This window comes from Phalacrocorax aristotelis, chromosome 20, assembly GCF_949628215.1.
Source record: "Phalacrocorax aristotelis chromosome 20, bGulAri2.1, whole genome shotgun sequence".
Classification (NCBI taxonomy): Eukaryota; Metazoa; Chordata; class Aves; order Suliformes; family Phalacrocoracidae; genus Phalacrocorax; species Phalacrocorax aristotelis.
In genome coordinates this window covers 5,236,233-5,249,793 of record NC_134295.1, presented here as the reverse complement: position 1 = coordinate 5,249,793, position 13,561 = coordinate 5,236,233, and the positions used below count along the sequence as shown (strand labels likewise).

At 41.8% G+C, this 13,561-nt stretch overlaps 1 protein-coding gene across 1 annotated transcript in view; it reads right to left on the bottom strand.

The window, feature by feature from the left end:
- MYOM3 (myomesin 3) overlaps positions 1–10,395 on the bottom strand; it is a 28,800-nt gene extending 18,405 nt beyond the window's left edge. Inside the window, exons 1-10 of the mRNA XM_075114807.1 lie at positions 10,326–10,395; positions 8,047–8,181; positions 7,820–7,894; positions 7,032–7,191; positions 6,633–6,790; positions 5,429–5,524; positions 4,704–4,792; positions 1,641–1,685; positions 1,296–1,436; positions 149–310 (exon numbers count right to left, since the gene is read on the bottom strand). Of these exons, the coding sequence (XP_074970908.1) occupies positions 149–310; positions 1,296–1,436; positions 1,641–1,685; positions 4,704–4,792; positions 5,429–5,524; positions 6,633–6,790; positions 7,032–7,191; positions 7,820–7,894; positions 8,047–8,153 (1,033 nt within the window). The 5' untranslated portion in view covers positions 8,154–8,181; positions 10,326–10,395. The remainder of the gene's footprint in view (positions 1–148; positions 311–1,295; positions 1,437–1,640; positions 1,686–4,703; positions 4,793–5,428; positions 5,525–6,632; positions 6,791–7,031; positions 7,192–7,819; positions 7,895–8,046; positions 8,182–10,325) is intronic.
- Between the last annotated feature and the right edge of the window lie 3,166 nt (positions 10,396–13,561).

Sequence of the window (13,561 nt, the reverse complement as noted above, 5' to 3'; positions counted from 1 at the left end):
TACCAAAAATAAGATTTGGACATTTTGGTAATTGTATCCATGCACAAAATTGGGAGATATTTTCTTGTGTGTGAGGTTGTGAATTCCTTTACGCCAACGTGTTAGGAAAGGAGCTTTTGTTCTAAGTAGGATAGAATCATGCTTATACCTCTAACGAACACGTAAGTGGTCTGCTCTTTATATCCATCCAGTGAGGGGACACGGATAGTGTAGAATCCCTCATCTTCTTTGTAAGCACATGACACGGTCAAAGAAGCCTCCTGGTCTTGGTACTTTAGTTCCCGACATTCAGAGCTCTGCAGCAACTCACCTGTGAAGTGTGAGAAGGGGTAAAGGAACTCCACCTGCACCGGTTGGGTCAGGAGTGGCATAATTCCAAATGCAAAAAAACCCACAGAGCAAGATGAGGGGTCTATAAGACACACCTGATATTATTATCATCCCTCCAAGTTAGTCATGGACTCTGATCCTACTTTGTGGCTATGCCTCCCTGTTCCCTTTGTACACAAAGGTAGAGCAAAAAGCATGACCCTTGTCCTGAAAAGCTTGCAGTCCAAGTGAAAGAGTAATATAACGTGGCTTCTGATGAATTAGTGAGTAAAAGGCACTCTTCACACCAGGTAACTGCATGCTCTGAAGCCTGCCAGATATTATGCCAGCTCTAACTGAGGATACCTTACTGCTCAGCGTGCAGGAGCTTTTGTCTGAGTGGTGCTCGAAACCAAGAAAGTGGAGTGGCACATACTGTGCATTTTGTGTGGTTTTATCAGATCTGAGATACAAACCCTAGCCAAATTCTCCTCAGATCACTAAAACTCAGTAGCCCCTGCTATTTTCACAGCCGATTCTGGCAGAAGGGCTGGAATGGCAAGAGCAGTCTTACCGTGTTGCTTCTGCTTTCCAAAACTTAATAGCACGGAAAGATTACCAGTTTGGCCAAGGTCAGTGTCCTTGATTGCCAGCAGAACAACACAGAATACTCAAAAGGTTTTTTCACTAGAGAACCACTGGCTTTTCAAATGCCTGGTGCTTTCACTGTCCAGAACTAAGGCTCTTAAACTATTCTTGCGAGCAGGAATAAGTCATTACTTCCAAAACGTTTTAGTGGTGTCATCCTTTTGCAAATGAGGAAAACACACAAATTAAATAATAACATCTGTAACTTGAGAAGAGCTGAGAGCAGTTCAAGAATCCTGAATTCTCATTCTCTTCTGTGAACATTAGATCACAGCTATGAATTCAAACAGTATATTCATATAGGTATATGTATATAAACTTAGCTGTTGCATACAAACCATCTCTGAACCAGGTAATGTCTCGTTGGTGTTCAAGTAAATCAGAAGAGAAGTAACAGGAGAGGGTGAAAGGCTCCTTTTCTCTTGAAAATAAAGGTTTCAGTGGAAAAGCAAAATCTGCCTCTCTGGCCACAAGGGATCCTATAAAATAAAAGTCAGCATGATAGACTTTCTGGAGCCTTCCTCCTTGTAGTATTTTTATTATCCTATATTTAGAGTGGTACCTGAGCCTCGCACTTTTCACATGCGGTCAGGCTAATAGGAAAAGCAGTAGCTCAGAAAAAAAAATCAAAATATTTCAGGCTATAAAAATAAAAGGCATAATAATAACTATCATTTACTCACTTCTGTATATTTCTGAATCAAATCCTGACTCCTTGCCATAATATTCTATAAGAAAAAAGAAAATACACTCAGCAAGTCTCATGCCATTATTTATTTTCCCCTCAAAAAAGTACAATGATGCTCAGCAAACTGTGTTTTTCCCTCAAACCAGCTCTTAATGTGAACCTTCAAAGTGTCATCATATGGTAGAACATTCATTCATTCGACAGCTGATGACTTTCACAAACAACTGAGGATGCATCTACATAGGAGATTGTTCATATGGCCACACTAGTATAAGCAATACTGCTTTAAATGCTCATGTGCACACAGTTATTCATAGCTAAGGAAGTTTTCCTTACTTTTTCAGTTTTGGCTTCTGTCTTTTTAAGCTGCACTAGGAAAGTTATGCTGGATAAAAGCGTGCCTACAGAGCTACAGCTTTTGTCCTATGAGGGTACCAATGCGGTCCAGATTAGAAGCGTGACAATCTAGGATCAACTGAAATGCTTCAGTTACGCCCCTGTTTGGAGGCAGAGCACAAGAGCACTCACTGCCACAGAGAGCACGGAAAAGGAGAGAAAAAAGTGTTGGTGTCACAGACATTGCTGAAAGCGGAATTTGGCCAAAGCGCCGGGTTTAAGCAACATTCCCAGAGGATGAGGTTGGATTCTTGAAGACTACTAACGACTGGGGCTTCCAGCTTTAACCAAAAGAAAGGATATCTGTCCTGAGACACTGAGGTAATTCCTGGAGCCGAAGGAAGTGTCTCCCCTACCAAATCACTTGTTTCAACAGCTGTGGATGCTTTGGAGGCATCATACGTGAACGCTGGCCTGCTTCACCTGATCTAGCCTGTGAGAACTGCTGGCATCACAGCACAAAATGAAATGATTTGGAGCTGAAATCTAAGAATGGAAGCACTTAACACAGGGTGAAATTGAGCTCCTTTCCTTTCATATCTTTATAAGCCGCAAGAAATGCACATAAAATAATGCCTGTTTTTTCAATGAATGAAGCTTGGCAGTAGCAGAGCTCACTCATAAGCAAAAGATGAGGACTGAGTGTCAACAGCTGAAGGGGAAAGAAATGGAAAGCACAAGAGGCAAAGCACAGCTTCATCCCAGGCCCTGTGAGACCCTTGGTCATGTCTTTAGGGAAAGTGAACTTCTGCTGTGGGAACCACAGGTCCTGCAGGCTGTCCCCTGGCATCAAGGGCATTCCAGACTACGTGGGGCCAGGAGAAGAGATGCCATCAGCCTGCCTGGGGGATGAGGAATGTTTCCAGTGGAGGCAGGATTAGGGCCTTGGTGTAGCCTCTATTTTCAGAATGTTAAATGCAAATAGCAAAAGGAAGAATCATGTTACTGGGATGGTATTAGACAGGGTCAAGGGAGAAGGAACAGCGTGGGCCTCTCACCCGCAATCGCAAGGAACAATGTTTGCAAGCTGTTTGAAATGCTGATCGGGCCTGATGAAGGACAGTTTAATCAGGCATTTAGAGGTGAGGAGAGCAGTCCCATCCAAGGTTTTCTGTGATAGACCACAGCTTTTATTCTACCATCATGCTTGCTCTGATCCTAAAGATGCTGACGGGAATTGGGAGGAGTATGTCACTATTGCCATGGATTTTTTTCCAGAGCGCTGCTTCTGCTTTATGGCAAAGGGCCAGCCCCTGCGTTCTGGACATACTGTAAGAGCCTTTGTAGAAGGGAAGCATTGCACACCTGGTAACTTCTTCTGTATTTCTGCATTAGGGTGAGGGGAATTTAGGAACCTGGGAAGGCTTGCAGATTAAGGTGTTCTGGGCTATCGTACATGTCCCTTTAGAATTGGTGTGTGCTGCATATTTCCAGATATGCTGAATTTTGACATTGTTTAATTAAAGGATCTGAAAGATATCCTAAACAATACACTTCTACTACAGTTCTGGACTCACGCATATGTACACATTCTGTATGCATTCGTATCCCCAAATGGTATTCAGATGTGACCAAAATACAGCATACAAAGAATGAGGATGATAACAATAACATAACCTATGACAGAGCCAAGAATATATTAAAGCACTAACAATAAATATACCATCTAAACCAAAGACGAGCCCATCTGTCTAAAAAAATAGCTTGAGCTGGCTTTACAATTTATTCAGCTGAAGAAACCCATCTCTTCAGGACCAGGAAGATGATCACAGCAAACCTGTTCCCTCCCTATTCAGCTGTAACCATCTGAATTTCAGCCTGGACTCTTGTCAGTCCCACTGAGGTGTTTAGTTGTCTGCAGTTCTGTGGGTCTATTCTGTTCAGGCTTTTCATGACAGAATTGTTACTTATATATATATGTGTGTATATATATATGAAATGTGAACAGCTAAACTATGTCCTATGAGACTGCATTGCATATTTCTTAAAGCTTGATATAATTTCCCTTTTTAAGTACTGGCAGTTTACTTCCTTCACCATGTGTCTGGATTCGGCTTGTGCAGAGTGTGTATCTGTGGAGTCTATGCCAGATATTTTAAGAACGGCACAGATCCAAAGAAGAAAATCTGGTATTTGCTCTTGGTAGTTACTGATCTGAGAGAGAAATACAGTATTCTATGCAATATTGCACTGAGAGATCCCCTCGAAAGCCACAGTACTTGTTAACCAGTTTCTTGCTTATCTTTAGAAATGCAGCAGACTATTTCTAAGCGTGTTATGTATTTAACTGTATGGCTGTTTCATGTCAGTCCAGAAGAAATAAGTACCTAAATTTAGTACAATTTCAGCACAGTGGAAGGACAGCTGTGTCCGTATGGAATCGGAAAGATTTTGCCTGAGCCCAGAAGTCACTGAGAAAGAGAAGCTGTTATATCAGCCATACACATATTAGTTAGTGGTAGCTAAGGATTATTTTACCCAGTTATGCTTTCCCCTCACTAATAACTGAGAGAAATTCTCCTCTCCTATTAACAGAGTGCTCACTTTTTTCTGTTTTTCAGCGTCCGTGTATGTTCCTATGATATAATGTATAGCATTGAAAATATTTTGAAGAATCTACAGAGTTTGTAAATTTAAAACCAGAGGAATGTTTTCTACTTACTCCTGACAAGCACCGTAGCAAATGAATAAGCCTCGCCGTATTGATTCTTAACTTCAACACTATATTCAGCAGAATCTTCCATGGAGCATCTGAAAAAAAAATTTCCCCTCTATTTAGGTTTCAGTTATTGTTCATACTTCACGGGACAAATTCAGAAGGGTTTCTGTTTAATCCCAGAAGTTAGAAGTAGCTATTTGCTTTTCATCGAGAAGCTGCTTTTCTTTTTGATTACAAGGATTTCTTACTTTTAGTGGTCAATTTATTTCTCTTGATACACAGCAGCAAAGCATTTCAAGTAATGAACAAGCAAAAGACCTGTGGAACTGAAGATACATGTGCATCTTTATCCTGTGTATAATTCACAGAGTTGAACTAATGTCATCCTGATTACATTGATCCATCCTAAATCACACTGGTATGTTGCTTGTGAAATGCTCTTAATGTGCGTGGCCTTACCCTGAATGAGAAAATTTTGGCCATGCCTAAAAAGAGCAAAACCAAATAAGGCTCTAAATTATTATTTTTTTTAACATTTTTAAACCTCATGAACTGCTGTTGAGATTGCTTCCTCAGGGCGAAGGTTTAGCTCAGACACAACACACTAAAGGTCACGCAAGGTCAGATTCCAGAATTCCCTTTTTGTTTAACACACTTGAACCGGGAGTTTTAGAAGGGCAGGTCTTACTCAACCGAAAAACCAACTCAGACAAGAGCACATACATTACCTGCTGATGTGTAGGGTCAGCATCCCAAACTTGTTTTTTATCCTGTATTTTCCTGCTGGGGCTAGGCGAAGATCAATGGGGACTCCATTTTTATACCTAGTTAAACACAAAGGAAACATGCTGCTTAGGAAAGGACAGAGAAATTGGCTGATAAAATTAACAATTTATTTTAAAATTATCCATGTCAAACACAACAGAGGCACAACAGAACAGAGGTCTAGACACAATTCCCTCTTTTACAGGTCTCCCGCATCATTCCAAAACAGCCTTGCAGCTAACCTAAATCCCCTCCCATAGTCCAGCATGTGCGTCCTCCCTAGGGCTGCTTGCAGGCTGCCTACGGGCAGCTTAGCGTTGGTTTGTTGCTTCCTCCTCAGTTTATGTTCCCTGCTTTGCAGGTTGTGTGAGGGAGTTCGAGCAGATGTCTCTTGCTTCTTTGTATTCACTGGGGATCTGTGGGAGGTTCATATTCTCTTTGCTCTTTGAATAATTCAAAGAGGTTGTTCTGGAAGGACACAGGACATCAGGAGCTCTGACGGTAGCGGAGTTAGCTGCCTACGAAGTCATTAGTAATCCAAATGTTTGCATAATTCAAATCTTCCATGGCAAGAATGGTCAATCACTTTGCAAATTGTTTTTTGTGGTGATCTTTCATTTATTCCATCCCTCTGTTATTAATAGTAAATGCTGCAGTCAGGGCCAGTACGTAGTACTTCCTCTCCTGTGGTTTGGTAAATATGCAAAGCTGAGTAAATGAAAGAGTGGGTTTATATTTTACAAACTGTAGAAGCAATAGCAGTTTAACGCTAAAACTTGCATGCTATCCAGGGTAGCCAGGCCTTGATGGTGTGTATGTGTGCGCTGATTTAGTGCTGGCAATCGATTGTGGTTTCCAAGACTTAAATCCTGATGAGTTTGCCTGCAGGACAGAGGACAGCACCAAGGGAAGCAGGGAAATCTACGTGAATATCAGTCTTGTCCCAGCAGGAGCCCCATAGGACTGCCTCCAGGGCCCACTTCATACTTAGTGTCTTTACTGGTCTTAACAGTGGAACCGGAGAATTGAAAGTGTTTTGTGTGATTTCTGAAGTTCTCTTTTCCTTCTTTCTAGCAGGGCGCAGATGTTACTCCTCTAGTTGCTTCCTGAAACGCACAGACTGTTAGCCACACAGGCAGCATGAGTCATTGCTATCGGCTGACATACCAAGTAACCTGCGGTGGTGGGGAAGCCAGGACTGTGCATGCCAGCTTCACTTCCATCCTCTCCCAGACTGCGTGTACTCTGAGGGGGATCCAGAACATAGGCGGCCGCCCTGAACGCAGCTCGATGTATTCCTTCTCCACACGTGCTTTTTCTACAGCCTATGACAAGGATAGACAATAAAGGCAATAGAAAGGGATTGTGTTCTAGCTACACAAAGTCTTTTACAAAGGGACATGTGTGATAACACTTCAGAGGCAGGAGTATAAGGCCTTATTTCTAATTGTTTTGAGGTTGTCCTAACACCTGATTAGGTTTAATGTCATCTGCAGAATGCTAGTTAGTCTTGGCAGTTTTAATCCTGTTGGCATTTCTGCTACCGATAGAGATGTCTGATCTGACCTTCCTCCGAAGGGCCTTCCGGTCAGCTCTCACACGCAGCAGTCTGCAGTTCCGAATAACCTCCTTCTCCAACTTTTCCATGTCATTCCCAAACCAAACTCGCTTTTGCCCCCTCTGTTCTAGCTCTAGGATGGCAGCTTCTCTTCTGATTTTGTAATCCCTGCAACAGAGGATGATAAAAGCCAACAGAAGTTAGGATAATGCTTTTTATTTTGTTTCGGTCTTTGTTGTTTTATAGCACATACTTTTGGTTAAATCAGAACAAGTGCTAAGGACAGAAACATCAGCTTGCATGCAGTGAAATATAACGCTTTTAACAGCACAAGAAGGGGATCCACTGTATGACCACTTTTAATCCCAGGTGGGGAACTGGGAGAGGATTAAAGGGAGGAGGGATGTTGCCAACTACTTAGGTTGTTCAGCCATCACAGAAGGATGGAGAGAAGGATCATTGCCAAGATTTTCTAGGAAAGAGGGGGAGCTCCATCTGTTCCCATTAATTTATTAATCTGACTGTATTTTCCATTTATTAATATGAAACCTGATTTCTCTTAAGCCCTTTCTTGTGAGCGGGGCAATAGTACTTTTTGTCACAGGTACCAAGGTCATATAATTTAATTTCCTGAATTTTAGTTGAGGTTTGGCATTTTTCTTTTTAAAGGAAGAATCTCTTAATTCAACCTGCTTTTTTTACTTCCAACAAAATGAGTTGGAAACTGTGACCTGTACATACAAAGGCACTGTTGCATACAATGCTTGTATTTGAATTATAATGATTTCTGACTTACTGTGGTATTTCGGAGGTCAAGGCAAGGGCAGCTGCCATCGATAACTCTGAAAGGCTGAAAGTCTCTTCTTCCTCACTTCCAGAGGCAGATGCATATAAAATAATCCAGACAAAGTTCCATAATTTCATAAACTTAAAATTCAACAAATCTGTGAATGCTCAGTGCTGAGTGTAGAAAGTCCTGTCTGGACCTGATTTACTCGGCCTATCCCTAACTCTGTGGCTTACCTGGTTTTGAACTTTTTCTTTCTAGTTGTGGAGGTCATTTCCAAGCTCTGTTGCCTCTCCTCCTTTTGCTCCTCCTCCCTGTGGTGGAACAAGGTTCGGGTTCCCATGCTGGGAAGTCAAAAATGAACTTTCTTGCTGGAATAGAATAAAACATAAAGTGGCTTTCAGGTAATACACCATGACAGAATCTCTTCAAGTTATCACTAAGTCCTTGCTGTGCTTTGACGTTCAAGGCCTGTGAATGAAAGTTCATCTAGTACTATCTTCTGGCATTCAAACTATGAAAGGGGTTTGTTTCATGAGGGTTGTGTGAAAAATGGGATCAGATGAAGAAATTAATACGTCTTTAAAAGCAGCTGAAGCTGTAACAGAACAGTAAGCAGGCAACATTTTGTGGGTAGATTTGTTTTCCTAGGACTGATCGTACGCTCTAAATCTGGTGGGTGTTCTTCCAGGGAGTTCCATTAGATCAGACCCCGATATAGCCTGCAGATGAACAAGGAGCATCCTGAGAAGGGAGATCAGAGGGATATAGAAGATTAGGGACAAAATAAGGTATGGAACATCAGATAGTGAGATACAGAGAAACAGTTTAGAAAACAAGCAGATTTCTAGTGTGGAAATTATACTGCAGGGATAACTATGATGCCAAATAGCCTGTGATCTGCCACCCAGGTTGTGATCTCACCATGTTGTGACCCTGATGTGCCAGGGCTTAGGTAAGGCAACGCTGCTGAACCAAACACACAGGCTGCTGGGCAGAAATCACGTGGTCTCTGTGGTAGTTGGAAAATCCAAGTGGATTTTCTGGAAATAACCAGTTCCAGTTGCCATTGCCGAAACAGAGCACTTCTTCAGCCTGTATTCCCATCTGCGTACCTAGGCTGCCAGCAAGAACCGTTATAGTTCAAAACCTTGAGAGGATAATGCTTTATCCAGTCCTTTGAGTGCATCCTGAGAGATCAGTTGTTTCTTATTAGGTCTTAGAAAAGGTTGATAAATCGTGGAGAAAACATAGCATCCTTCAAAATGTTAGCCTTAAAGGAGTTGCTCAGTAAACAGCAGGATTTTCCCCAGAGTGACCGGAGAAGCCTCCCCAGAGAGATCCATCTCCTACAGGTAAGCCATGGGGAGCAAACATCAGCGCTCTTGGCTCCCACCCATCTCCTGCATTAGCTGCTGAAGAACTAGGCTGCTGCTGCAGCCTCTCCTCTGGGAATAAGCAGCGTGCTGCTTTTAGGCACTGACTAATGAGTGGGCATTAAACAAAAGTAAATTTTAAAGTGTATCCTTCCTTATCTCATTCTGTCCTGCAATTGGTTCAGGAACATAGAGCACAATCCTTAAACTGTTCAGATTTTCAAGTTCTAAGAGCTTAGGTTACTTTATAAAAACAGCTTTGGAAACGTAATTGTTGCTGAATAATATTTGTTCAAACATACTTGTAAATCTTTCCCTAGCTCATGTTCCATTACTGAAATTTTCCCTTGGCAAATTTTGCACGTGGATTTTAGTTTTACTGCTTTCTAATCCTAAAATGACAAAAAATGCAAACCCGTCAGCTTTTACTAGTAGTACAATTTTTTGTTAATGTAAACAAATTTCTTAAAAAACAGTCCCTGGAAAAGCACAGTCGTATGGAAAAGCAGAGTTGTTGTGGTAAATGCAAACGAAAATACAGAATTATCACAATAATACTTCCTCAGTAGACATTAACTTCGGAAGGCACAAAGACATGTTGGCAAGTATAAGAAAGAGAAAATAAAAAAAACAGGTGTTTATGGAAAAAAAAATCTTTGTAATTTCATAGAATACTACTCTCTTCAGGACTATTTCAGCTGCAGAATGACTGCTGAGCACCAGATCTTTGTTTCCATTTTCATGAATAGTTACTGATCCAGTTTAATTTTTGCTATATAATGTTTTTTATTTTTTCCCTGGAAAATTTTCAGTGCTATATAATCTAGTGTTTATTGTAAAGATACAGAGTTCTGATCTGCTAAAACCTACACTTTTCAACCCAAGTATATATTTTTTTCTAAACAGACCAGTAAACCGGAATAGATTCTTGTGAGAAAACACGAAGTAAAACAGTATTTTCATAAGAACAACACTGGAAAAACAGTAATGACACTTTAAAGCAGATACAATCACGAAGTACAGTCTGTCTCTGAAGTGCAATTCAAATAAAGTGATCATACACAATCACTGATGCTGCTATGAAGATCTTATAAAATCTTGCTATAAACAGTACTTTATTTACAGATAAACGAACTCACCCTGTGAAGACTACAGTGAGAGTGTCTGTCCTCGTGCAAGAGAAAGGACAAAGCAGCGTTTCCTTCTCCCTGTTGATGACACTAGGAATGACTCTTCCCCAAAAGAATGTTCCCCATGTTTGAGTGCCCATCCTGGAGTCTTAAATATAGCATCCTACCATGCCATCGCAATGACAATGGGGAGACCCATGCAGGGGTTACGCACTTGGAGCTGTTTACTGCAATGGCAACTAATCACAAACTCTTTTTCAGATTGGGCAAATTGTTGCCTTTGCCAAATGATATAAGGAAAAACAGGTACCTCCAAAATTCAGGCATCAGAGTATTGGATTATCCTGTGCTCATTTAGGATAGAAGCTCACAAAGCATCTGAAATGAATTATGAATGTTTTAATCTCCTCTGGGAATTTCCCGTGGGTTAACATTGCCATTGCTGCATAATGGAGTGAAATCATTTACTTTGACATCTCTTTAACGAATGCCAAGTCTAGCCAAATTATGTCAGTGTATAATTAGATCAGGAGCTAACAGCAGCTCTTATGTTTTGGTTGGCTGCGACTATTACACTTTCCCGATTACAGGCAATGGCAGGCTTGCTGCCACAGTAGCGGGTAGCATACAGATCCAGCTGCCCACGGTGGTACCTAAGAGTCTGCGGTAGGGCACAAGAACAGAGACTGCTGGTTTTCCATTTAGAGGTAGGCCTGCAGCTTCAGCATTCAGGATAAACCCTTCCCAGCAATGTGAGAACCGGGTGATATTTTTTGTGGTGTCAGGAGAAACACAGGTTTGAAAGTAGTGAAGCTCTGGGGCTGCAATACCAGTTTGTGAGCCAGATGTTTCCCAGCTACATTTTATTAGGTGAGGAGTCGGTGCATCACTAGTGGGCTTTTTAGAGCCGCTAGACGTCTGTAAAGGGGCTGCGTAAGAACACAAAATTGCCATACCGGATGAAGCTGAAGGTCTGTCCAGCCCAGTATCCTGTCTCCTGAGACTTGCCCGTAGCTTCCCCTGAGCTAGACACAATGCTATATTGTCACTAATAGTCCTATCCCTGTTAAATTGCCTAATTCCTTTTTGAACCCGTTACGATTCTGGCCTCCACAAGGCCTCGTGGAGATGAATTTCACTATCAAATTTGGCAGAGTTTAAGTCACCCTGCCTGTATCAGTAGGATCCATTTCTAAGAACCTTTGTTCGCTTCACCATCTAAATAAAACAAAGCTGAAACCCAGCAGGATCAGCACTAGAACTACAAGGACTTTTGTGTGTGAGATTTATTTAGTGGCTGCATTTCAGATATTCCTAAGAAAGCAATGAACAGGTACTACTGGGAGGGCATGACTGAATAGGTTTTGCTATAAGCTGAGCTGTCAAAGTGAAGGAACGCTTTCCTTTCATTAGTTTTGAACCATTGCATCATCACTTGAATGCTTTCCTGAATTTTGTATTACGAGGAGTAATGAGTAATTATCATCTATTGTGCTTAGTATGAATAATTTCATTCACCTTTGTCATATCAACCCTCTGTTGTATGTTTTAAGAAAAGTCATAACGTATGCTCTCCTCATATGGATGCTGTTTCAAGCATTTGACCGATTTTGTCACCTTTTTCTCACAAAATCTCTTACAATCATGTCTCACAGCTCTCATTATCTCAGCCCGAGAAGAGAGATGATATACACGGGCATTTTAAATCCTCTGAACCAGCAAGTCTAAGGCCACTGGCTAGCACTGTGATCCAGCTGCTGTGCAAGTTCTTTCATGTAGTTCTGCTGCGTCATACCTCCCCATCACTAACAGCAATACTGTTAGGCCAACGTGATGCTAAGGTATAAAATCTATTTTACTGGGGTCCCTAATACCTTCAGAGCTGCCCCTCAACTCTGCTTCATTCTGTCTCCAGAGTTTGGAGCTTTTAATTTGTTCCTTAAGATTTCCCTCAAAGAAGGTGTAAAACATCATTGCTGAGTTTTTATAGTCTTCAAACAGGGCACCTTTCGAAGCCAAAACAAATAACGAGCAAATAACAAGGGAGAACGTGAGCCTCAGTCTGCAGCAACATGTTCGTTCCTGTGCACGGATCCCTGGTGAGCTACGAACAGGGCTGCTGGCGTGGGGAGTGGCTAAGTGACAGCCCCCAGATTTAGCTGAGAAGACAAAGAGTAATGCTTTGCTCTAGGGTTACAGCTGCCACCTGCCATGCTGGCATCCTTGTGACAACTGGAACTGCAATGCTCACCTGTCATCGTCGTGACATCTGCCTGAAGCACGGTCTTTGTGGCAAGGCACTGCTAGTTTTTATTATCTGGAGCTACCGAAACTGTTATCTGAAAGGGTCAAGATAAATGAGGAGCAGTCTGTTGTTAGATACAGATGGCTGGCATGGGAAGACCTTTGAAACAGTATTGAAATCCTGCTGTTCATCTGAAAATGTCCTTTCACAGAATGAGAATGAGATAATTAGATCCTACTGTAGCTGTTTGCTGGGATGCATTTCGAAACAAGCAGGGCTATTGATTTGATTATTAAAAGCAATGAAGCAGAAGGCAAGAAGGTCAGCACATGTTGATGGAGGATGGATGAGCACTTGCCTTGCACGGCTACAGTAAAGCTCAGTAGCGTCAACATCTTTCCAAGCTTTTCTGAAGAGAAATAGTTTTAGAAGGGGTGATCCTCCTGTTAAATTTAGGAGGTGACGCACAAGACAAGAATCGATCCTTTCCTGCTTAGTGTATCAAGGCCTAACAGATGAATATTGACTTAGCCATGATTGCAGCAGGAAGCTGAGAATATTGCTATCAATCACCTCCTTAAGACATGGCTTACAGAGCCCCTCTCTTAATTGCGTTCCCTGTTCATTACAGCTGCTGCTGCAAGGGGTAGAACAGACAAGGACAGGATGGGGCAATAGCTGGGTTGTAAGCCTTTAAGATCATTCCTGCCATATGCAGCCTTTGAGGACAGTCAGAGGCAATGTAGCTTTTAAGGTATTTAAGGTGCCTGAAGAAGAGATTGACATCCCAGCTGTGGGACACTTTGCATCTTTAGGCACCTACATCCATTCCGAAAATCTGGTCCTAGGCTTTCTGTGCCTTATTTCCTATCTCTCCTCCTGGGGCATCAAGATGATACATTTATTAAGGGCTGGACATGATCAGACCCTGCAGCAGGGGGTCTGCAGAGGGATTTGAAAAGGCTTTTAAATAGGAAATGTGTTTTTATCAGCATCTTCA